This window comes from Anser brachyrhynchus, assembly GCF_964034855.1.
Source record: "Anser brachyrhynchus genome assembly, chromosome: 10".
NCBI lineage: Eukaryota > Metazoa > Chordata > Aves > Anseriformes > Anatidae > Anser > Anser brachyrhynchus.
Window position 1 is genome coordinate 5,589,651 of NC_137705.1, and position 26,735 is coordinate 5,616,385.

The 26,735-nt window shown below is 39.1% G+C and overlaps 1 protein-coding gene across 5 annotated transcripts in view; it reads left to right on the forward strand.

The window, feature by feature from the left end:
- Nucleotides 1-26,735, forward strand: part of TAFA4 (TAFA chemokine like family member 4) — a 75,933-nt gene that overhangs the window by 40,591 nt on the left and 8,607 nt on the right. For all 5 annotated transcript variants that reach the window (XM_080606475.1, XM_080606474.1, XM_080606472.1 and 2 more), the window contains exon 4: nucleotides 22,214-22,369. In XM_080606475.1, the coding sequence (XP_080462601.1) occupies nucleotides 22,214-22,369 (156 nt within the window). The remainder of the gene's footprint in view (nucleotides 1-22,213; nucleotides 22,370-26,735) is intronic.

Genomic DNA, 26,735 nt, shown 5'->3' on the forward strand with positions numbered 1-26,735 from the left:
TGTAGTAATTCTACAGAAATATTATGAAGATCTAAAAAATAGATATAAAAGAACAAGAGTCTCAGCAGCATCTCACAAAGCAGAGTGCTGATTGTGCAGCTGGACTGCTGAGGAAAGACTTGTCTTTTACCTCTCTCCTAGTTTCAAGTCAGTCCACCCACCTCTCCTTGCTTCCCTCCCATTCTGCTTGATTTGCTGGAGGAGTTCTTGCCTATTGATGTCTTACTGTAGAGTCCCGTTAAATCAGAAGTTTATCTTCTTCATAAATTGCTCTTTAGACTGCACCGTAACAACTTGAGTTGAGTTTAAATTGTTGTCATTGCCTCTGCTTCATCATCCACAAGTAATGATGTTGATAATGAAAACGTTATGCTATCGTTTACCAATTCTGAGGCCCTCTGTTACCTGTGAGGGGATGCTAAGAGGATAACAGAGTATCAGAGTTCTTCTTTTTGCTCTGACCATCTCTACTCTGAGCTCCCAAGTATTTAAACAAGGCTGATGTGGGCTTTTAAGGCCAAGTTTAGCAAGCTATTTAGATCCCTGTTGCAGTGGATTAGCAGTCAGTAGTTGTCAGCAGTCTATTTTGAATGCGTGTATGCAGGGTAGTTGCCAAACTTCCATTTTAATTGCAATGAAATTTGAAGACTTCAAAGTTGTGAAGATACAAGTTGAGATGCTGCATGTTACGAAGCTCTGTTTAAGATCCAGCATTTTATAGAACATCCTGAGTTGGAAGGGACCCACGAGGATCATTGAGTCCAGCTCCTGGGTCCATACAGGACCACCCCCAAATCAACAGCGAACACCCCAGAATTACAGCTAAATAGCTGTGGGGTCAAAGCAGGTCGTGTCCTTGGGGTGATTTCACAGGCAGCACCAGGAATGAGCCAGAGCAGCCTCTCTTGTCCTTGTGCAGAAGGGGCAGACAGTTGCAATATTTTTTCATTCAGCACTTGTTTTAGTTTCTGCTTACTTTTGTCTTGGAAGATGTTGACAGCAAGGTGTACGTAAATACCAGCCTGACCATGACTCGGACAGCTCTCGTTAGCCATTGATCTTTACTCGAGTGCTTTCTACTCAACCTCCCCACTGGATGGCAGCAGCAGAACACATCCATGTACACTTTCGACTAAGTAGTGGGACTGTCCAAGTAAGAACATACTCTCTTCTCCCAGCTTTCGTGTGACTTTCTTCTTACTTGTTCCGTTATTTGCCTTTCTGTATCCAGCAGAAGCACAGCTCAGTTTTCAGTTTCCTTGTCTCACAGTGTCTAAGGATGCAGATTCCTGTACTCACTTTTAGTGGGGCTGAGTTGGCCAGGGAGTTGGTGATGTGCTGGGGTGGGTCGGGCCGCAGCAGTGCCCACCCCATCAGGCAGAACTTTACCTGGAAAGGGAACTGATGCTGTGCAGGAATATTTCCCTTACAATTTTTATTAGGCTATATCAGCAGCAATTAAAACAGGCAGGTATTTACTGCCAGATAGCTTGGACAAATAATTTAATTTCCCGCTGCTTAAAAAATGATCTTCATCTTAGCAAGCTTTGCAATTAGATTTGACCTTGAGCAATCCCACATTCTTCATGTTACTTGAAGCTGTATCTGAATTTTTGAGGCTACTTAAAATTAAAATTGTTACTTAAATTTTGTAACAACATATTGTGTAGCACTGTACCTTCATATCGTAACATGTTTCTTAACTAAATGTCATGATTTTATGCTTGGACCAATAATACGTGTGCCAGCATTTAAATGGGATCTAGCTCACCTCTGAGGCTAACAATCCATTGGGATGAAAATGTGGGCAGTTTACCTCAGTGTCAGTGCAGTATTTTCTAGCTATTTTTGTGCAGAGCCTGTACAGTAAGAGAAAAGAGATTTGTATAGTTAAGGTTCTCCGCAGTATGAGAAAGGCCCACACAAATTAATATATTAATGATGGTGAGATTTTTGCTCATCTAGGTGGAGACTGAACTTCAATCAGGAGAGCAAGAGCTTTCTTACTCTTTGACTTCTGGTCTTTTGTAACTAAATATTGAGATTTGATAATTTTTATTTTTTAAATTGTTCATGATTACTTAGTGCTGCGGCTAAAATGACAAGGTACATTTTTGAGCGTATCGCATGTTTTCTTTAGAGGTGATTCTAAGTTTAAGAGAAAATACTTGTATTTGATGAAGGGAGCTGAGTCAGGTATAAAGTATGTAAAGTAAAGAAGATATTACTGTTTGTTGCAAATGGGAAATAAGAGACCAAAACACAGACTATTTCCCTGCAGCAGCAGTACCTATAAATGTGACACCCAGTGACTGGAGAGTTAATGGCAATTCCACAGTAGTTCTTTTTGGTTATGTTGGAAAGACTTAATCCTAGCCACAGGTCCTAGTGATAGTGCTAGGCAAGCATGTGGATGTAGTAAAGTAAGGAAAATTATTATATGGGGAAAAATCCAAACCTGAAACTTACTAGCATAAGCCATATACATTAGCGGAATGTATTATCTGATGTTGTGCAGCGGAAATTGGGGCTGTCCGGTTTATGGGGCTAGAACAGCAGTTGGACGTGTCTGGTTAGCTTAAAAGACCAAAGGAAAAATCTCACTGAAGGAGAACTGTTAGGAGTGAAGAGATCTCTTAATTAGGGTTAATTGTGTCATTCAGATAAGGTAACTGGTTAGCATTATTAATCTACCTCTGTGATTGACTCTTTGGGAGTAATGCTGTGTATGCCCCAGGTGACAGATGACGGGAAATCCACAGAGAGGCCAGCAGTTCTAGCTGGAAGCCCCATGAAATAATCCATATGAAATTGGGTAGTTTAAAGGAAATTATGGAGTTTTAAGGGCACAGCATAGATGCGCACTGGGATTCTCTACTGTGCGTTCATTAGAAAATGATACAGTCTAGTCATTAGGTGATTTATGTAGCTGCAATAGTTATGTGAAAGGGCTGCTGTTAAGTAAATCCCTATGATGGTGTTTTGTTCCACGTATGGGGATTAGGTATGGGTGGCAAGAACAATGGTTCTCTGTTTTTTGGCCTCAGCAAGTTGTTTCTTCCTTCTCTTTAGTTCGTCTGTTCCATTTCAGTTTGCTCTTGTGTATTGTGATACTTGTCAATCCAGTAGCCCAGCATGTTCTGAATTAATTATGAAATGCTTCAGCGCGAATGAAACTGGGACTGTCACAAAGACAAGAGATGGATGAGACTTACTGTGTTTAGTGAGGGGGTTTAATTCGTAGTGCTTTCCAGAATGGGAACCATACATACATCTTGCATTTTAAATGCCTCTTATCCCAGAAGGAATAAGAGTTCCTAAAAAGGAGCAAGACGTATGTAACTCTACAGTCCTTCTAACTGTCACTGAATCCCTGATAATTTTTTGAACCTGCTGTTCCAGTTCCAACCAAATGACAGTCTTAAACATTGTAAGGTGCCTAAAAATTCAAAGAAAACAGCAGATTATGGCCCCCACTAAGAGGATGCTGCAGTGTGGTTATGAGGGTTACCTGTCCTGTGTGTCCTGGCACCTTGCTGGTTACTACACACCTACTCATGAACCAGTGCTAATCCTGTACTTAAGGTGCACAGAAGATGCCTGAGCACTGTGAAACAGATGAGAATGGACAGTGGTGTGGGATGGGGACAGAAAATAGACGTGTCATGGATGCAACTTTGATCATTATGCAATAGCACAAATGGTGAAGGATTATTTCTTAGTTGCCTCACAAAGAGACGATCTCTTCTGATATGGGATTTGGCTTGTTTAATGTAAAAATAAATATATATATATGTGTATATATATATTGGTTTCTTCTAATGGTAGAAGACAGTGATGATTTGGATGCTGTTTTTTTGTGGCACTGCTGCTGAGATGTGCCAGAGGCTTGTTGAGTGTGGGGGCAATTCCAGCCGGCCTGCGGTGGTAGAGGAGGGGAACAGGTATTGCCTTAGCTTATAAAATCCTGCAATGGCATACTTGGGCAGCTGCTCATGGTTGTGAGCTGTAGCTGTTGTGTCAGTGCAGGCCACAATCCCAACACTGGGGTCTATCCCTCCCAGGACGGCCATTGCTGGTCACACGTGTGTGTGTCTAACTTGCACTTGATTTCTCTTCAATTAGATTTTGATTATTAGACACATCTATTTGAGAAGTAGCAACAACCTTTCTTTTTTTTTTTTCATTTTTGCTGAGCAGGAAAGATCGTTGATTTTAATGCTCCTGGGCCACCTTTTAGACACTTCTGAAAATCCTGCCTGTGAAGTCTAACTCTTATTAGCCACTTTCATTATACGAGCGATGTCACTCCTCATCCTGAAGGGACAGGGAAGCACCAATGGCAGCCTGCCTACTGCGTCTCTTTAATCTTGTTTCGTGTTCAGTGCCAAAGTTCTGAAATGTATTTAGCAGGATCCCAAAAACAATTTCAAGCTGAGTGGAATAATGATGGAAAGCAACTGTTTAGCTAGCCAGGTCATAGAACTGCAGTGCTATGCATTACTAGGAAGGACTTACTCCAAGTTTCTTGCAGTGTCACTGTTTTGAACCATGGCAACAAAAAGGGAAATATCTACCCTTGAAACCTGGAAGAAGTCTAATTTGAGGAATTTTATAGATTTATTTATGTGATAGTTCTGAGAAGACTTGCCCCCAGTGACCTAATTATGTCACCTGCATGCTGCACAACTTCATACTCAAGCAAGACTGCCACAAGGCATGTGGGCTTTGTAGTGAAATTTTTTTGTAAATTGGATTGCATCTTTTCTTTTTTCCCCTCAGTACAAGCTGCTGACTTAAACACTTTACCTGAGGTTGGAAGCTCCACTGATTTTTGTTTTGTTTTTCCCTTCCAAAAGGCCAAGGATGCAATGATAAAACTCATTTGTCTTTTTAATCTTCACCTTGTAATTAGAGCTAAGAGAGGCTGGAAAGAGATGCCAAGCAAGTAAGCTCTTTTCCTTTAAAAGCTCTCCGGGCACATAACTGAGTCTTGGGAGAGCTTTAAAGGAAAGCAGTAATGAAAATCCTGCAGAAAAGGAAAAATAAGCCAACAAAATTAAGACTTAAGTGTGCTATTTTTATTCTGTGCTAGGGGGAAAAAGACTCTGCTACCTCTTGGGTTTATTCTCAGATAAAACATTTGAATCACTAATTATTTTTAAGCATTCTTTTTGTATAGATGAGCTTCTCTCTTTGTTTCTGCCCCACTGATTTCTCCATTATTGAGATTTTAGGTGGTTGAAGATGGTGCTGATTTTATTTGCAGGTTTTAGAATCAGTTTACCTCAGTGTTGTTTGAAAATCATGTTATTTCCACAGTGAGAGAGGTAATTTTTGCCCCAAGACACACAAACCAGCATGTTTGAATGCTGGAAATTTCATAGCTTTGGAATTTGGGCACTTTAATTTGAGAAAGAGTTTGAAGAGGACGCGTCTCTCACTCATGGAGAGCATTGAGTTGGAAACAAGGCACAGTCACAGCCGTCCTTGTCACAGCCTTCCTTCCACGGGGAAGGTGATGGTGGTAGCGAAGGAGCCTGAATGGCAAAGGGTCGGGACCTCAGTGCTGCTCCTTTGAGAAGCTGAAATAACAGTATTTGTCCTGCCTTTGGGCAGTGTTAAGTGACTAGATCTCCAATGGTAGAGTGACACAAGGCTGCAATTGTGCATCAGCTGATGGGATTGCTCTAGCACAGCAGGGTGTTTCTATGAAACGTGTTTGCAAAATGTCCATTATTTGTTCCCTTCTGAATGCATCTAAATGCTATTAGTGCAGGGAACTCCAGACTGTTCCTTTTGCCAACTGATCTTCTGAGAGTCCTCTGACTTCTGCCTTCAGTAGCTTTTTCCTTAGTCTTTAACATTTGTTGTATAAATACAGGTTTGTAGAATAAAAATGATGACTTTGAACATCGCTCCAAAATAGTCAGAGATGTTGCAGAGCAAAGGCACTTTTTTTCTTTGGCACATCGTGCTGAGCATGATGCTTACGGTTTTTCTTTCTGTGTGTGAGAAGGAACATAAGCATCATCTTGTGCTTGCATTCCTGAGGACAAATGGAAATGAACGTTTTGGAACAGATTTCTTTTAATAAACCAGTTGAAAATGAAACTCAAGTCCTTTTTGCTTATGCAAGGCTAGCTACTAGTTCTTTTAAGGAAGAGATGTCCAGTGGATATGCTGGGCCTCAGCTGGTATTACTTAGAATTATTTTTTTCTTTTTTTTTCTGTTTTCTCTCTGGTGGGGCCATAAATAGTTACCTTTACCTCCTTTTCTTTCCATTTTCCTGTTGCTTAATAAATATCCTTCAGGTTTTATTAATGGAAGTTTTTTCTTTTTTCCCCCCATCATTTTTGGTGGCTATGTGAAGATTGCTTTCTCCACTAACTTAGCTGGAAGAGAAGGTTGAAGATCAGTGACATATAATCAGTGATCTGAAGAGAGAGGACAGGTAGTCAGCAGTTAGGATTTAGCTGAATGGTAAATGATGGGGATTTCTAGATTCATAAAAGTAAATTTTAGCAGGTAATAAAATCCTCCATCATCCAAGCTATTCTCAAGTATGCGCCTAGTGTACGTGTATTAGTTTTTCCAGCGATCTCAACAAAGTCAATGGGCCTGACGTCTCCATTACCTGTGCCTTCGTGCAGTCACTGCCCCGGTATAAATGCTATCATTTGGACGTTAGCAAGCAGCTGTAAACCTCTATTCCTTATTGCTCCCTTGTAACTCTGTGCTATGATGCAGCTCAGCATGCAGATTTTTGAGTAAGGAGAGGCAATAGTTTTCAACATAAACAAGTCCACTGGGTCACATTAACCTCCTTCAGTCTCTGTGTTAAATAATTAAAATAAACTAGGTAGTGTTTAACTATACGTATTTAGAGGCTTACTCGAGGAGCTTATTAGTTCAATATTCTAACACACTGTCTTAAACCTTTCTGAGCTCCAGGATCCCTTGTTAAATATTTAGTGTGCATTGCTGGAAAAGTCAAGAATTGCTTTATTTTATTTATTTATTTATTTATTAGATGAAATTGCTATTCTCAGAACTCTTTTAGCTTTTAAAATACTGGACATCTATAAATAGTACTTATCTCGAGTTGTCACTTCTTGTCATGGAGAAGTAGTTTTCATTCGTACAGATCTTAATAGTACCCCCAAGAATTTATACTTGCAGAAGCCTCTGTAGTCCACTGTTGAAGTATTCTATAGAACCACCTCAAACACATTTTTAAGCAATTCAGTTGACAGCAGCTCCTTCAGATAGAATGAAGATGTGCTTAGATAGAATGAAGATCAGCTGCTGCGTGTGGTTTGGAGACATCAGTATTTCTCGTGTTTGCAAAACTCCCAAAAAGAAATTAGTCAATTGGTGAGTACTTTTGTGTAGTTGCTGTGGAATAGTAATTATTGGTGACCAGGGCTGCTACATGCACACTAATAATGCGCATCAGAACTTAAAATCTGAAAATATAAGGCATTATCCCACTCTACTGATATGACTAGCCATTTTGCCATATACTGACTTGCTGTAGAATCAAACCTTTGAGTTCAAGGTCTTCTTGCCAGGGAAGAGATTTCGCATGTGTACTCAACAATTTTGTAAGACTTGCTAGATAGCTGAGCAAAGGCAGCTTAGTGGATTAAAACAACATCAGTGATATCTCTTGTCTCAAGGGTAATGAGTTACGAGCAAAGCGAAGACCTCCAGGAAGGGATTTTGTTTCTGCAGAGTCTCTATTAGGTCACGCTGTATAGTAAACAAAAACAAATTGTCTCACAGAGTCCAGTGTCGTTTTGCTTAATTGCCTGTTTTGGTTCAGTACTGATGAAGATAAGACATAAACCACGTTATGCTTACTTTTACACCCAAGGAGTGGTTGCGTACTAAAAGAAGCTAGGGTATGTTTTTTCCCTCTGGCTGTAGCTGGAAACTGGTCACCCCTTTCTACAGGCTTTTCTTCAAATATTTTAATGAATCTCTTTCTGTGGTGTTCCACCGTCTCAGGCTGCAGCTGCAAGGAATACCTGTTCAGTTTCAGTAAAAGCCTCGGCTGCGTAGTGTGAAGGTACTTGGGCAAGCCGTTTACAGAATCCTGCAAACAAAGATGTTTTCCACTTCTAACAGTAAGCCTGCATAAATTGCCTGTGTGCCTTGAAACATACACTGTCTAATAATCCACATCTACCCAAATGCTTAAAATTACTTAAAAGCTGACAAAGGATAATGTGTTGGGCTGCTAGCACATTGAAAGTCTAATAAAGGCTCTATTCAGCCCAGTAATTGCCATCCACCTCTCCTCTGAAACTTACCTGTGCTTCGAGTACTGAATCATGATCAGTCTTTAGTCCTTTCTTGCTAATATTAGAAGGGACTTGAGAGAAGTTCTTTTAAAAAAGGTAGTCCTAATTTTGACAGGATGCTTCATGAACTTCATATCTGTTTTTTCCTCGTAGTATCTTCCTGATTTAGATGGTCTAGATGAACAGAGTTTTCCTCTTCTTTACTGGAATTTATATTGTAACTTGATGGACACACATAAAAACAGTTTGATTAAAAAAAATTCCTAGTTTAAACTGACAGAAAAAGTGAAAGAAATAGAAATCTGTTCTCTTAACCAATTTCAGCATTTTTATAGCTATATATTGCCACAGTTTCTGATAAAAATGTGGATGCTTTTAAATTTAAAAAAAAAAAGCAACTTATGATTTTCAAAAGACTGCACCTTTTTAATTTCAGGGCACAAAATGCATTCCTGCAGGAGATAGGCAATGCCGTATTTTCTAGTCTATTGAAAATAACCGTCAAGGTTGCTGCCAAATAATGTGTTTGATTTCATGTCTAATAGTTAGCAAGGTTTAACGAGTACAAACTGAAAAATGGAGTGGTTCTCAGTAGGAGGGTAGCTGAGTTCTCTTGACACACCCCGTTGTTCATTTTATTGTAAAAGATACCTATGGGTGGCCGTTCAGTGCTCTGAATGCCTCACCTGCGCTAAAGAATGAATGTTGAGCTGGGGCGCCTTGGAAACAAATCCATCCCAGCTCACAATCTGAATAGGTTTCAAGGGGAGGGAGAAAGGGTGGCCTTTGTAGCCAACATTAAGGCGTTGCTGGTCTGAGATTTTTACGGATGGTGTTTAAGGTACTTAAAGCCCAGAAAGGGAGTGAAACTTCTACTAAATAGAGTGATTCAGTCCTTTAGGTGCCTAACTGTTCTGGTCAGTTTGGAAGCTGTACGCGAAAGGTTTTCCAAGCTTTTCTGCCAGGAATCATCTGCCCACTGCGTAGGGGCAGCAGAGAAGTCCTTGTGAGAGCTTTCACACTTCAGTTTGAAGGACCCATCCCTGGCCAGTACAGTCTCCCTGGTGCTGAGCCTTGTAAGCCAACACTTTGAGCAGTTTGAAGTTAGGCATGCTCTGTGTTTCACCACATTAAACTCTGCATTGACTGTCAGCTCATTGATCGAGCTTGTTACATAGGTTTGAGTTGTGATTAAAGATAGATCATTATTTTTCAGCTTCTCAGAGTACAGGATGCTTGGAACTCTCTCGATACTGGAAAATCTGCTTTTACATGTGGCAGTGAACTATTTGGGGGTTATGCTGTTGAAGACAGATCTTTTCAGCTAAGGCCGCTTTCAGAGTGTGTATGTATGAGATAACCTCAGGCCATCTGATGATCTGCCACCAAATTCAGAATGACGAAAAATACTCATTCTAGATGAATCCTTCCTTATCACTGCTAGTGATTCACAGCAGAATGTATCTTTTACTGTATTTTACTGTTTTAAACCTAATAACTGTTTTGTAGTCATTCTAGAATCTCTTAAATCTTCCTCCTCTTTTGCTTCTCCCTCAACCTTTGCCCAGAAATAAAAGGACATTTTGCCTTAACTTCTGTACTGCCATATTTACATTCTCAGAAGCCAGCTGGAGACCTCAGTTTAAATTTCCTCCTATTTCATATGTAATGCATGAGTATAAAGTAAATGACTGTTAGAAGTATTCAAACAGGAAGCTTGCAGGCAATAAATCACATATAAAGTGACAAGAAGACTTTTGAAAAGCAATTTCTTTGTCAGCATTTTTATGCCAAATAATGCCATGCGTGCTGCCTAAGAATAAAATTTTGTAGTATTTTTTTAGGCAAAACTGAGATTTTTATTAATGCAGAAATGTAGGTATTCTTGTAGTTAAAAACAAAACAAAAACAAACAAAAAAAACCCCAGGGTATTTCATTAAAGAAGCTACAGCTTGGTGCTCCAGGTGTCTGAATTATTTTCCTTAAATGTTCTGCTTGTCAAGGTAGGATTAAACTGGTCTAGCCAGGACTGTCAATTTGACGATTGAGGGTTCTCTCCGCAGAATTGGTAGTGCAGTAACAAATAAGTTAATTATACTGCTTAATCTCAAATGGCCAGGTTTGCATACTCCAGGGGTGTATAGTCACTAAAATAAAGTCTTGTAATTTCTTGTGCTCAAAAGAAGCACTTGTAAATAATTACAAGATGCAATCACAAGAGAACAGGAAGCCTCAATGGATTAGTAACGAGATACGGAGCCTTTCACCTCAAGGTCATTGTTTCTAATCCAGATCTGCTTGGTAGTGATGGGAGGTGCTTTCAGACAGGTGGTTAGCGTGAAATTAGTTGGAGATTGCAGGGTTGTTAGTAAATACATCTGCCTAAGAAAAATTGCTGTGGCTGTGGTTTCTTTCTGGCTGTCTCCTTCCCTCACACCTGGATAGAGACAGAATTTTTGCTGTTTTCTTGTATTGAGCTGATTGGGTGAGAGTAACGTGATTTTGGCCAGTGTCACTGGTGCTGAGAACCACCTAGTGGGCAGCAATGATGCTGTCAGACACGAGTCCTCCGCTTTGGGCACTGGAGGCACACCAGCAGAGAGGTAGTAGAGTTGTTCACGTTTAAAGGAGAGGCAAGTGGAAGAGGGGGCACTGCAACCACATGCACTGTCCTACATGTCCTCTGAACATAACAGCTGAGCTGATAGGAGCTGAGGGGTGAGGTCTTTTTCCATGCCCTGTCCAGCAGTTGTACAAGTATGTTGTATTGACCGTGGAGGGCTTCATAGCTCATTATCGACAGTGGCGCTAATGCAGTTGTTACTGACTCCTGCTGTTGTGATTCACGACTGATTAAACTGACCTTTGCTTGGGTTCCCATGAACTTGAAGCAAGGGGTCTTGCAGGGAAATCTGCCTTTATGAGGCTGTACTGATCATGCACCACAAGCAACACCTGTTGGTCCTTCCCACCCTGTCCCTGGTGGGACACTAAATTAAAGGAAGTACCAGAAGACACTATATATAACATGGTGATCTCTATGGATTTGCAGTGTGTGTTAAAATTCTGAAAATTCAACTTTCGAGTGAGGCAATGCATGTTCTAAGACCAGGAAAAGTCAAACAAATAGAAATTTTTTAAAATGAGTTAAAATCAGCACAGATTTAAGAGGTAAGAAGAATAGGCATTGTAAGTGTTGATTTTATGCCTTTTTTTTTTTTCTTGAGAATTTGATCTGAGGAAACATTTGACAATTTTCCCCTTTGTCATGTGCACACTGCAAGAGGAAAAACCCAAGCATTTTAATTAGAGAGGACCATCTTTGTGGAAGGATAGTGGAACTAATGACAACTCTACCAGGTCACCTTTAATCTCATTCAGGCTGGGGAGAAGGTGGAGCATTTCTGTTAAAATCAATGGCTCTTGGGGGAATCTGCCTAGCATTGTGTAAGTTAATGGCATGCCCTCTCCTGCCACCTATGGCTGCTCCATTATCCTTGAAAGCAGCCATCAAATTTGCACAGCTTTAACAGGAACATCTGCTTCTCTCCCCTGGTTGTTTCCTTCACATCTGCAGTGGTTGTGACAGGGCACGTGCTCTTCTCTATTCACCCTTATTGCTCTGACCTTTCCCGTGGCTCATTTTTTATGCTCTGCCTCCTTAATGACTATTCTAATTCATCTCTGCATTTGCTGATGGTCTCATTAGGGCTGAAGGAAAATTCACCAGGTGAGGCGGCCTGTTGTTTTCTGGTTAGAGTAAAAGTTTGTCAAATCTGACAAGCTACCTGGGATACTTTGAAAAGACAATTTCACTACGTTGTTTACGCAACCTGCGCAGTTGTGACAAATGTTCCAGCTAAAAATGGGAATCCCCCTTTTCTCTAGTGCATGACATCTGTCCCTTTTTCTGGCTGACCTGTTTGTTTTTTGGCCAAGAACTAAAAAGACGTCCAAGTGTCTTCCTGCCATTTAAACATCTAATTTCCAATGTTTTCAGGTAGTTCCTATAGCTAAGATAAGAACATAAAAGCCTTTGGGAATCTGAAACCTCATCTTCCATTCTACCTCTTTCAAACCACCAATCCAGATGTGCTTTATCAAGTGTCCTGAAAATAAGCCAGTGACTGTCTGGCTGCATGCAGATGTGGGAAAGCGCTGTTATTGCACTGCTGCTTCACCCACACGCTGCTCAGCTATCAGGGAGCAAATTTCCACGTCGTGGTGGAAACCCACCTTCCAAATAAAATAGTTTGCAACAGTCTTCTTAGCCCTTTGGGTGATGACAGTGAGACTTGAATATGACTCCAGGATTAAACTGTACGACGTTCTCTCAGAGATGTGGTTTCTTTGTGTCAAAGCTAAGACATGGCATAGCAGTATACTGACTGCAAAAAGGCCTTTTGATGTGTAAGATCATAGGATTAACAATATAAAAAACATAGAGGAAATAAAGCGAGAGATCAGGATAGGGTGTGTTGTGGCAGCACCATTTGTGCATGCACCTGGGAAATGAGCACAGCTCTCCAGACTCAAATCTCCAAACTGTGTCTCTGGGAGTTTCTTTGGCTGCAACTTGCAACTGAAATGTCAAAATTTTAGATTTGCACCTTTATTCTGTGGTAAAGAAGATTAAAAAGTGGAAGTTAAGAGACTGAAGAGATCTGCAGAACCTTGAAAAAAATAATAATGGTGAAGCTTTGAAAAAGAGTCATCACTATGAAATAGGAGACCTAGTCCTTCATAACTTCTGAATTCTGACCTTTTTAGTTGTTATTTGACTGTTAGAAATATAATTCAGGATCATGAGTTATAATGTGAACCTATGGGAGACTGTGATCATGTTCTGATTGTTACTTTATTTGATTGTGACTGTATTTTATGGTTTTCTTTCTTTTTTTTTTTTACTGTTATAGTATGGCATAAAATAGTGGACACTTTGCGGGGTTATTTTTTTCAGTGTAAGAAAAAAAACTTTCTATAATACCAACTGAAAAAGTCTGTCAGCATTCTGGAAACCTCACTTATGCTTTGCCCTTATGGATATAATAGTTAAAATAGCTTAAGTTCAATTAGCTGTTCAGCCAGGTTGAATAGAGTCTGCACACGCTGAAGCCATTTGAAAGTCCTCATGTCACTCAGAATTAAAAATGCATTTGTGCAATTTAGTTTTATGACCTGTTATTGCTCAACTGGCAGCTGGATCTTATAGTTGGACTCCTGCGATGCTTTTCTTGTCCATTCCATCAGAATAAACCCAAGATAACCATTACAGCTATATAAAACCTGATATAAAATGAAGCAAACTCTGAAAATAATTAATCAGCGGTGATCAAGGCACAGGGGCTTTTCCAGGGATTAAAGACCAGCTGAGGAGCTGATGGCCTGGTGCCCAGTGCATTAACCGATCTGATTGCTTTCAGTGTTCCTCGAAATTCCATTTGCCTGATCTGCCTATCGCATGAAAATTTCATTGCACTTCAGCAGGAAATGTATCATTCAAACTCTCAGCGTTATCCACGGGTCCTTGTTTTTGAAAGAGACAATTCTCCTAGTAGCAACGAGTAGTGCTACATGGTCATAATAAACACAGACCAATTAATGTGAAGAGATTCATTGCAGAATTCAGCCTTTTAAACTAAGGCTGTCAAACAGGAAATGGCACCAGAAAAATTTTCATAAACACCACCATTTAATGACAAGTTTTTCTGGATCTTTCTTGAGCAGATTTTCCAATGAGAGTTAACTAATGAGTAATTACTTGTTTGCTTACCTTTAACTGCCAAATTCAGGCACAGTACTATTACTTTACAGTCCCATAAAAGTAGTTTAATTAAAGAAGAGAAACTTACTTTTGCCTTTTAAAAATAAAAAAGATAAAAACACAAGTTCTTTGTACATTGTGAATTTATACTGAAGTGCAACTGAACACAAGTTGCCTTGTTGGGTCTCCTCAGTTTTACCTGTTATATTTGGACAGGAGAATAAGAATTTAATTTTCACTTGAAATGAAGAAAATGCTTCTTTCCCAAACGTCTGCTGTGTTTTCTGGCAACTGCCATTTACCCAATCTGCAGAGGCTAAAGTCTTTCTGACAATTACTGTTTCATATTCTCTGAACAAACACAATTCTTGTCTGATGAATGACCATGAACTGAGTTAAAAATACCTCTGGTATTAAGTAGATAAAAAAACATTTGTTTTGCGCAGCTAAGCCCCAAACAGTCATTTGGTACTTCAGGTGATAAAGGAATGTTCAGAAGGGCACAAGGCCTCAACATTTGCTTTGTTGCATATATGAGACAAAGCTTTTCCTTTTTCTCTTTTCCCTTTCCCCTTTCCTTTCCTCTTTTCCATTAAAGTTTATGATAATATTAAAAGTACTTCTGGCACGCCACGAATGTGAAGTAATAAATGGTACAAGCGGAGTAGTAGAGAGGGCTGCAGTGAGCAGCTGCAAATGGCAGCAGGCTGCCTGAGGCAATGAGCTCGCCAGGGCCCCGGTGCCTGCCAGGGCAGCATCAATGATGTCTCACTCAGGATGGCTTCTGCCACGGATGAAGAGCTACTTATGGATGAGGATGGGATAATTCTTCCCTGTTGTGGTCCCAGACGTGCTACTTTTGCCTTCCTAGGGCAAGAGTGACCCTTTTTTGAGAGGCCATCATGCCTCATGATTGGGGCAAAAAATTAAATTTTAGTTTATAAACTGGTGAATAATTGTAAAATTGGCCTATACAGATGTATATGTACAGATGTGTATGTACCTGTTTTTTTCAGGCAAGCAGAAAACTCTACAGGGAACTAGTTTCATTCTTTTTTCCTTTCTCTCATGATATACTTGTGAAGGAAGAAACAAATAAGAGAAAAAGAGTTGTGCGCATGTAATAGCGAGAACGAGTGTTAATGGGACATGTGGGAAATACGCCTATATTACAGAACACAATGTTGCTCATTTGCCGCAAGATGTGATGGAAAACCAAATCTTTCCCCTTACTTTTTTCTCTGCCTCACCTGAAATAGCTACACAGTGAAGGTTTCCCTCAGGAGATGATTAGCACCACTTCACTGCAAGGTACTTCATGAAGTTTTATGCTTTAGATTTCATTCGTACAAGTGATCTGTGTGCTTGAACAAGGATGAGTATTACTGCCTGGCTGAAAGGTAGTCCTTATTGATTAACTTCAGCATAGCACCCAGCAGGTAGAGAGAGAGGTTCATGGTTTAGTTTGTTTTTGCTTCCAGGTCACTCTTCAGCCACTTTTCATTTGCAGCAACTTTTCCCTCCTCCATTTGCAGCACCGACTTCGGTCTCAGCTATTTTGATTTATTGACCACTCACATTTAATGCTTTGTTCCCTGGAGAAGTCTCAGTGTTTATGTCTGATCTACGGTCACCTACACTACTTATTCCAGGGAACTTTAATCTCCATATGGATGTGACCTCTGACATTTGCCAAAGAACTCACTGTATTACATGATTCATTCCAGCTGTGTCAGCATGTTCCTCTACCTGCACGTATGAAAGCTTATAGTTTTGATTTCATGAACTTTTCAGGTCTCATTATCAGGTTTTGAGGTCACTCACCATCTTTTGTAATACACGTCTAGATCAACTGTTCTCCAGGGTTCCTCTCAAATTGGTTGCACAATTCGGGAGTCATTTTCCTCAGGTTGTGACTTCTTGCCCAAAACAAATTAAAATGGTTTAGTGCTGGTTCCCTGCTCATCCAGTTGCAATGCTGATTATGATTTTCAACGTGGCACACTACTGGTTTCCACAACTGATGGTGCACAGATGTGCTGATAGGGACACAGGATGAAGCTTTATGGGCTGTGAAGAAACTCTTGGGTTGGAAGCCTGAGTACTCTGAGCATCAGTGTCAGTTCCTTAATCTGTGAGATCATTGTACCTCTGCTTGCTTGCTTTGTTACAGATGTTAGCTGTAGTAATCACACTGCTGCTGTGTTTGAGGAATGTGAATTTGATAGCAAACTGGTTACCTTGTTGGATACTTTTTTATTTATTTATTTGTTTTTGTGCTACATCTTACTTTGCCTATTATAATGGGAAGATAATGGTCATTAGGGGAAGATATTTCTCGTCTATTTTTTCTGTACAGCAGCTGAAATGTCCTTTTGTGGCTATCTCTGAACAGTCTCTTAACTGCCAACAAGTGAAAAGGTAAAGCTTTACAAGTGAAGCTGGACTGAATCGCATATGCAGAGACAATTTATGAGGAGCTGTGTATATATAAATATTGTGTATCCTTGAGGAAAGAGAGCATCTAAGTCAGGACCTTGACATGAATATGAAATAATTTGTGAAAAAATCCAGTAGTTGATGAATTGTTAGTAAAGAAATGCTCTGCTATAATTTTGTCTTAGAGGATGGTGTCTTCATTTTACGTTCCAAATCTCCCAAGGCCACCTGCCATCTTTAGAAACACTCCCTATCTACTTCCCTGCCCTCCCCTCAAAAAGACAAACAAACATGCTACCCCATGAGCTGGAGAGGTTCTCATAAGTATGCTTGGTAACAAAAAGTGAAAAATAACAAATATTATGTCCTTTAATATGTGTTTTTCTAGAATATTTGCCTCTTGGTGTGCATTTCTGTGTGTAAGCAGAGTTAACATGACATGAAAGCTGAAGAGATGATGAACTGTCACCAGGCTTTTTAGAGTGCTTCCCTCTTCCAAACAGCGTTGCTGCTGACTTCTAAACTCACTTGTTTCTCATACTGTTGCTGCAATATTAGGTTCCATAGACATTCATCTCCCTATTGACAGACATCCTCTTACCCTTTAAATAAATGATGCAGTTGATTTTTGTGCAGACCAAGCTTGCTGGTTTTGAGGCTCAGTGAAGAATGTGCTGTGCTAGGATCATATTGTCCTAGAAGTACTGTTCTTCGCAGTACTAGTTGCTTTCCTCATCAAAGAGAGCAGCTTATGAAACAGAGATTAAAAACTCCCTTTAAATATGTTGTTTCCATATATTTCTGAGCTAAGAAATTAGAAAAAAAGGAGGTTATCCAGGATTAAGGTTTTCTGATAAAGGCGTGCTGCCTACACGTATATTGCATTGAAAGAGTGCTCCTTGGGAGTGATTAGAATTAGTCACAGAGATGAAATGGATGTGGACAGAATTGGCTAGCAACTTTCTGAAGGCTTTCCTCTTTTTTGATATTTTCTTTGTAGTTTTAAAGTACATTACTGTGATGTTTGATATTTTATTAACAATAATTGTATTTTCCTTTTTTTTTTTTCCATTTGGGGATTTCAAAGAGCATTAATTACATATCTGTGCCTTGACTTCTTCGAAGAAAATGAAAACAAGGTCTTGTCAAATAATTAATAGAAAAACTGTATTAAACTGAGAATAAACAGCTCAGTGGTGATTATTTAGCCAAATATACATATAATACTTGTGCTGGCTTACAAGGCACAAGCCTAATAAATTCCTAGTTTGTACTTGCTCTTCAGAGGTGATGACTGCATTCTCTGAAAGCTGTGAAGGCTGCCTAGCAGCTCTGCAGAGTCAACTATCTTCTGGGCTGGAAAGTACACAAAGAGTTCATTCCTGTAGCCAGTTCTTGAGGTCAGTAGGAGGCTTTTTGGACTTGGGCACCTGGGGGCTGTTATTACCCATAGGTATCTCATTATGGAAGGCATAAAAATTCATAGCAGGCAGTGTCCCAGAGGCTGCTTTAATGAGCCCTCTCCTGGTATGTTTGTGTCCTGTATGGAGAGAGAGGGAATGTGTCCTTAGTTAGCTTGAATAGCGTTGGTATTTTTAAGGAAGCTAAGCTGTAAAGAAATTGTGATAAGGAGGACACCACGTGCACCAGACTCCTGATCAGAGGTAACCCAGAGTTCTACAGTTCTCAAGATTTGTCCTCTGTCCTCCCCAGTACTTGGCTGGCAGACATCCCCTCTCTTGGTATGCAGGAGGTGTTCAACAACAGGAACCTTTCTCTGGTACTGTTGCTGATAAAATGCATCTCTCCTTGGAGAGTTCTTTTATTTAAATGTGAAGATGTAACTGAATTTCAACTGCAAATATTGACAGCCCTTAGGTTGCAGATCTGAATAGGTTTACAGGTGAAGAGCTATGAATTTATGGACTTTTTATAAGTGAGCCCAAAGGGGCTTTGCTCTCCCAAGTCTGCTTTTCTACTATCTCTCATTGCAGTTCTCCCTGAAATGTCTTTCCTGATGTGTCTGGTATAGAATTCACTTACTGTGATCTTCACACTTTAAAACTCTTCAGTCCCTGCTCCTCTAATACGTTGTCTTCCTGAGAATCCATTGATTATAAAATATTTTAAGACTGTTCTTGAGTATTTCGGTCCTTATGTTCTCAGCTGTAACTTAAATGTACTCAAAACTTGAGATGAAGGTTTATCTAGCATAAGATGGAGAATAAAATTTGCAGGAGAATATTCTTGTATTCTTTCTTTTTTCTGCCTTTGGGCACCCGAATGTAGATACAACAGATATCAATAGATTTAGGCAAAGAATAGTCTGTTTGAGTTGATGGTTGGTTTTTAAGCTTATCTGTGAGTTTTGCTAACTCTGAAAGCCACACTGCAAACTGAGTGCTTGTCCTCTAGATGGCTGAATGCTGAGAAAAATGGTACATAGAGCTAGCACGTTAACGCTTAGCAATTGTTCGGCAATTGTTCACAGATGTGTCTGAATATTAAAAGGAAATGCATATGGGTGTTCAACAGAATGAAGAGTGTTAAGATGTGCGTGAACAAGCAGGAGGAAATATAGATGTGAGCATGTAGGAGGGAAAAGACTATTACAAGGGCAATCCAATTAATGCAAATGGTGCATGCAGATGTCTTTGGCTTTTTAGTACCTTTCGCTCTTTTACTCCATAGGATCTGCATGCTAGGGACAAGGGAGAAGAGCGCTGTCTTCCTTTGCATGGCAGCAGTACTCTCAAGCCTTAGAATCCTACCCATGGCAGCAGACAAAGAGGGGACACCTCCTCGTGCTTGCTTGTGTATGAATGAGTTTAGAGTAAAATAGATAGTGATCCAAAGGACGCGTTTATAATGGAACTTAATTTTGTTTTCTCCAAGTGTCTGTGTGCCTGTGGACTCCTCCCTCTTAAGGAGAGCAGTGTCAGTGCTTTAAAATTCAAACAAGATAACTCAAAATAACTGAAAGTAGCCTCCCCCACTCCCCACCCCCACCCCCATTTTTTTTGGACTGTATACTCAGGGTCAAATCCTGTTTGATTTATTTTGATATTGACTTAACAGGACTATTCACCTAAAGGAAGCAGGTTTAGGTCTTGAAAACAGACATTCTTTCAGCTACATATTGATCGCTGGAGCTGGATCTAGTCCATCCTTATGATGTACTTTCTGACAAAATGGCTTCTGCTCTTATCTTGGCATCTAATGTGTGGTGAATAATGACTTTAATTAAAACAAGACCTGACTGCTTGGTCTTTCAGATGAGATACATAGCAATTTCAAGCATGTGGCTTGAGCAGTTGCAAATTTTTGCTTTTTCTTTACTCCACTATAAAATGTCCTTTTCAAGAGACAGTCCAGACTGTGACCTTGCTCTCCTCAAGTCAGCTGAAATTTTGCTGTTGACTCCAGTGAGTGCAGGACCACTACTGTAAGCCCTGTAGGAAATCAGTGGAAACTTTCCCTGTTTACTCCAAAGAGTGTGGGCTCAGGCCTTTAATCCAACAAATAAATAGGTAAATGCTTTCAGACTAACAACCTCAGTTTATAAAATATTTTCCATCCGGATTTCTGTTCATCTACTTATTTTCTCCAAACATTGTCATGCTGAGGTGTTTTGTGGAAAAATACTTTGGAATGAAGTGGTGTGGCCGATTTTAATTTCTCTATGCATTTATTGCCCTTACTGATTTATAGAGAAGCTACTATCCTACAGGCTGGTAGCTGTTTTCACTTTTTTTCATGATACGGTATTAGGTACTTGCATGAAAATTCAGTCTGCCAATAAACTTAGTACAGTAGCTATCTAAGATACTTTTATGCTGTCTTCAACATTTTTCCAACTTTCTGTAAAATACATTATGCATTTTCCTACTGTAGCATATTTTGCTTAAAACCACAGTGTAGCTTTTTCCCCAGGAAAACAAACAACCAAACACCTCTGTATATAGAATTTCTTTTTACATTTAGAGTGCACAAATAAAGACTGTATTTTCCTTCCAAGATTGTATATACATAGTTTTCTGCCCATTGAGGTGGTTGTGAATACAAATTTGGCAACAAAAGTCAGGCAGCCCTCCAGCTGTGTTTGAAACACAAGCCCTCCAGCTTGTGAAACCAAACCACGCACAGCAAAGGAACATTGCCAAGCCAACCTTTTAAAAAGTTACGTATATATTTGAAAGCTGTCCTGGTTGTTGTTGTTGTTTGTTTGTTTTTGTGGAGAAGCCATTTAGAAGCCTAAATTGTATTCCTAACTCTTTTTAAGGTTGAGATTTCCCACTTAAATCAGCTCATAAAAATTTCTGTCCAAGCAGTACAGTAAAGTTAATCATTCAATAACAAAACCTGCCCATATTCTGTCAAACCAAGGTGTTCTCTATCTATCTAGTAACAGGTACTGTTTAAAAAAAAAAAAAAAGGGTTTTGTGTGTGAGAAGGGGTCAAACATAGAGAGATTAGGACTCAGAGCAATTCTCCAAGCTTGCTATTGTAGTGTTTTCATTTGTTTCGCTGCATCTCAGTATTTCTGAAAAATGCTCTCACTCTCACCTTCCTTTATCCTGCTGTACCTCCACTATTCCACACACCTACACTAATACCTGTACTGTAATCTCTTCTGATATAATGAGCCTGTACTACTTTGATGGTGAATAATTTTATTATTCTTGGCATTGTCTGTCTACCTCACTTATTAAAAAAACAAACAAGCAAAATAAAACCAAACACACACACACACAGTGCTGTTAATTTACAAGGTGCTTTAGAAACATAGATAAGAGGCATTCAAGGTTCTACTCTAAATAAGACAAGACAAATGCAAGATGAAGCACTTGAGAGCAGTTCAGAAAAGTGAGGAGGTGGAAATGACTTATGCAAAGAAGAGAGTTTTATAAAGTGGGGTTTCTGAGCAAGGGTTTTAGGCAGGACAGAGGATGAGTGGAGGAAAATGGTCAGATACAAGGAGCAGAACAGTTAAGGCGTGAAGGCAGGAGTGAGGAAAAGAAAACTCAGAGATGGCGGTGAATTGTGAGGAAAGGCGCTTGAGAGGAAGACAATTGATAGAGCATTTATCACAGGCGTGTTCAAAATGAGCTGGAAGGGACTTCAGGAATTCTGTATAGCTTTATTTTATTTATTTATTTTGACAACACTTGACTATCTATGACAGCTTTTTAGCCTACTTTGTTCGTAGCCTACCTGCAATGAAAGAAGCCTACCTACATGTTGTTATGATAGAGGATTTCTCTGCTATTTAAGCTAACTTTCTCTTGCATTAAATATTGTCCCCTCCATTGTGTCTGTTAGTGAAAGGAAAGAATTGAATGTAAAACCCGAATGCAAGATAGGAAGCCAGAGAAAGAAGCGTGCTCTTTCTCTGCGTGTCTTTTTGTCTGACATGTCTAGTTCACTAGTCCAATCTCCTTTTCTCCCTATGGTTTTGTAAGGGCCAAGGAAGACTGGCTGAAAAATTGATTTGGTATGCTGAACTAATCTTTATTAGTAAGAATAGGATAAACTCAGGGAATAAGCCAGATCCTACAAGATGCTTTATCCCTTCATCTTCTTGGGACTTAAATGGGTATTCGAGAGACTCGGTATCTTGTAGGACTGTATGTATTGTCTTTTTCTTTATACACTGATGTTTTATTTTGCTCTCCATCACTTATCTCTGCAATTATTAGGCCAGCACCAAGTTAAGCAAGGGACATGCGAAGTTGTGGCAGTGCATCGTTGCTGCAATAAGAACCGGATTGAGGAACGATCGCAAACAGTCAAGTGCTCCTGCTTCCCAGGGCAGGTGGCTGGTACAACAAGGGCTCAGCCCTCATGTGTGGAAGGTAAGCAGTCTCCCGCTCACTCGTGGTTCATTAAGATTGTTTGAGAAGTTTAGTCTCCTTGATTGTTTGACTTCCTACTGCCTCAAAAGCATAATCCTTCCTTTTGTTAATTTTGAAAACATTGCTGTGCATTGATGATAATGAGTCTGTGCATAAATCTGGGTGTAATTAATCCTCTTAATATATGTACTCGTCCATTTCATGTCTGTGCCAATAGAACTTGTTATTTTTTTCACACAAAAACTCTCCTTTAAAAACTAGTCTGAAAACAACATAAGCCAAAAAATTCAAGCTAATGATATTAACCCTTCCTGTTACCTTTAGACATAATAGCTTGGCCAAAATGTCACTGGATAATAAATGCAGTCCTAAGACTGGGCTTGCAGGTAGTGTTGGGACATCTGATTTTGAGAGCTGCTCTCCAGATGGATGTTTCAGTATTTTATGTGCCCAATGGGCTCTTATGCTGGATATCAGTGCTATAATGATGCCCCATGTCCATTCAGTTTTGTGTGTTGTAACCCAAAATAAGTTAGAGTTGGTAGAGTAGAGCAAGCATACTGCTGCACAGGATGCAGTGTCTAAGCCAGGACAGCTACCTGATGAAAGAAATATGTGGTGCAGTTGCCCTTCTCCATCAGCTTCCTGGGTAGATGTGAAATCCTCTCAGAGCTCAGTGTTGCCATTTGTACACTTCTAGCAGTTTTAGCAGTTTTCATTTTAAATGAAATGTGTTACATACACTAAGGCTAAAATCATACCTTTATTATAATGTTGACCAGGGATTCTGAAACTCTATAAAACTTCCTTACCCAAGGTTCACTCTGCACCTCATTCCCACCCTTTTCCTCTCTGTCTTATTGACAGTTCAGAAATTGTGGGTCGCCCTTCTCCCACCACCAGAGGCTATTCCCTGGAGAAGCTGCTGCTGATGCTCTTGTTATTAACTTAATAAGCAGTTATACTAAGACTGAGATTTTTTTTTTAATCATAGAAAAAGTCTCGTGAAAGTCTTCTGTCATGTATGTATAAGTAAGCATTCAAAAGATATTAAAACAGAAAGTTTTGTACGATCTACGCTTGAATTGAAACAAATCAAATTGAGACAATACTCAAGTAGCTCACTGCTAATTAATACTGATGTAGAAGTTAATAGATCCTCCATTTTATTAATTCATAAGGAAGATGCTTGTTTTCATTTTTTTCCACATGAAATTGCAACCGTTACAAGTTAAATATAAAACAAAAGCCTCAAAGTCCAAATTTTTTAAACTTTCAGAGCTATTTAGTTCTAGACATAAAATTCTAACTACATGCAATATGTCTGATTTTTTGTTTAACGCATTTTCCACCTTTTATTTTTAAGTAAATAGGTTTTTAACTGCTTAGACTTTTCATGCCTTGTAATTTGGAACACAATCAACTTTAACTGTACAATTTGTTAAATATTTTTTTTTGTCTATTGAGAAGTACTCTCTGTTTTTAGGTGATGCATCAAGCAACAGAAATACTTTTATATACGAAAGATAATAAAAATGAGGCATTGTTTTAAGCTTGCCTAAGGACTGCAAAGGTGACATTATCATTCCATGACAGAAAGACATAAATGCATGATACAGTGGGAGCTTAATTGAATTTGTCAATGCAAATAGTTGCTAAAAGAATTTAATAGCTATTTTTTCTTCAAGCATAGTTGAGATTAAATAAGACAAAATATGAATGTAAGGTTTTGGTTTCTAAAGTGGAAGCCTTTGATTCCACCTTCCCTCTTAGGGTAATGCTTTAACATATTTCACTTATTTTTGCAAGCATGTGAGACAACAGTCAGTGTTTTTCAGTTGCGGCAGCACAGAAACTATAACTATCTTTCCTTAGCCTCAGGATTAGATGTGTTTTCTCCCACTCTGTACACATCCTTCAGTAGGCTTCTATGCTGTGGAAACCAGAAACAGTTAAAAAAAAAAAAAAAAAAGTTTTGAATTTGCATATTTCAGACTGATACAGATGTTTTATTTTCCAACACCTTTTTGCCAAAAGCAGGGATCTTTAATTTGCCTATATTTTGCTCTGAGTTTAAAGGGAAGGATGCGTCCAAAGTACAGATTAATATTTCTAACCAAAAGAAAAGAATTTGCATAGCAATTGACTTATAGTAAACTTTTAAAGCATTTTTTTTTTGAACTTCAGACCTTATCCAGTAGTAATTATCATTTACATTAGAGTAGCAATTGTCTCTGTGCTCTTGATCATGCATGGCATGCACGTGGTTGTTGGTACCATAGTTTCTGCTTCAAATTGCTCACATGTTGACCTGTGTTTAGATAAAATGAGGAAACAATGTAGATCACACTCAGTTGAGTATGTGTCTGGTAAATGCCACCCACTTTTTGTGTCAGACTACAAAATTTTTGGTCACACACATGGAGAAGCTTTTACCCACTGAAAATCATGATAAAAAGAGGGTAGTGCTAAGTATTTTTTATAGAAGTTATGATTTATATATATGTTCTATTGATAACTTTTGTCTGGAGAGAAGTGCATTGAATACCTCAGAGTAAGTCATCACTAGCCAAATCATCTTCCATCCAGGCAATTCTGTTAGTCCTAGAATTTATGAGGAAGAAACACTCAGATTAGAAAAAGAATGCAAATGGGACTAAAGAATTTAAGGGTTTTCTAGAAGGTCAAAGAACCGCAATAAAAAAACAGGACACCTTTGTCTGAAAGCCCATCTGGGTTCCAGACTGAAAGGAAGAGGGCTTATGGAAAAAGAAAACTAAAAAAACAATGCATAGCAAACAGATAAAAGTACAAATTGCTGAGGAGATTTCCCTCCCACTGCTTTTGAATGTATTTCAGAATACTTGAGTACTCAAAAGGATGCTAATGCTGTGTCAGTATTCAAAGAGAGGAAAAAAAAAAAAAACAAACCACAAAATAGAATGAATAGTGTATTGCAAATTTGTATGGACAGCTTAATCCAATGAGGTAGGAAAGACATCTATATTTGTCCCGACTACAGACAACATGAATTTGTTTGTTAAAGTAGAATACAAAGAAATTATTTAATAAAAGTAAGTTATCAGCCCATAGTATGTGAAATATTGAAATTGCTAATGCTGAGGCAGGTCAGTGTCACTGTTCTGCTTTTGGTAAGAAATAGAATGGTGAAGTATTTTCTAGTTTGTTAATTAGAGAACCCACTAATCAAGATCTACTGGGGTTAAGCTTTTCATTTTTATGTTTAAATTCTGAACATGTGTAATTTACAGTCCTAACAAGCTGACTAATAGATTTCTGGTCAGTTGTTGAAATTTAAAATGTATTTTAGAATACTTGGGACATTCTAGATGAGCACTAGTATTGGGCCAATTTTGAGAAGGTAGGCAGTGTGGACTAGATACTTAGAGACAACTGAGGTTGATCTCAGTCCTTTGCAAAAAACTGAGAAGCTGATACAGTATCTAAATAACAAGGAATTCCTGGAGAATAGATAACAAGAGTTTGTGGTTTTCTTGAAAACAGATTTGCCAGACGCAAGTGATTTTATTTCTTGAGGCGTTTTCAAGACTAATACAGAAGTCCAGACCTTCCAAGTAAGCTTGGAAAATAATGTATAGCTTATTCAGCTAAAGATTTGGTTCCTAAATACTTTTGAGGGTTTAAGTCTTACTTTTTGTAAGCCATTTAACTTTGAACTGTATGACACATTATCGCATACGTGCACTGCTCAGCATCAGTTACCTAGCATACCTCAAAAATGTTCATCTCCACAGAGTCAGCAGTAGGAAGTGGTAGTCAAATGGCACATACATACTGAGATTTCATGGTGCTTAGCTCTACATCTGCCCCTCTGAAACATTTTCAGCAGTGACCTGAAAGCAAGTATAGAACCTATAGAACCTATCCTGACAAAAAATGTATGGATTTCATCTGATGGGGCAAAGCAACAACTAATGACAAGCCCAAGGTAGTCACATGGCATGGTCCTGCAAGGAGGAAGTTGAACCTCTTTGAAAGAACTCTGTGTTAATAAAGACAAATGCATTGTGTTGAGAAACTGAAGAAGTTCAATCAGCTCAGCTTATCAGGCAGAAGATTGAAAAGTTACTTGATTGCAACACGTTCAATACCTTCACAGGGAGAAAATGATGATTGCTAACAGGTCCTGTAATACAGAAGAAGAAAGCACAACAGAAGAGGTTCAAAAAGGAAGAAAAGCAAGGCTGTTTCATGCTGAGATTGTTTAATGTCATAAAAAAATGTCAGTGGGAGAAGTTTCTTTCTTCACCTGCATCAAAAATGGCTTGGAAGACACTGTGTAGCCAACCACAGCTAGGGGCACAACACAGTGAATTGCACGAGG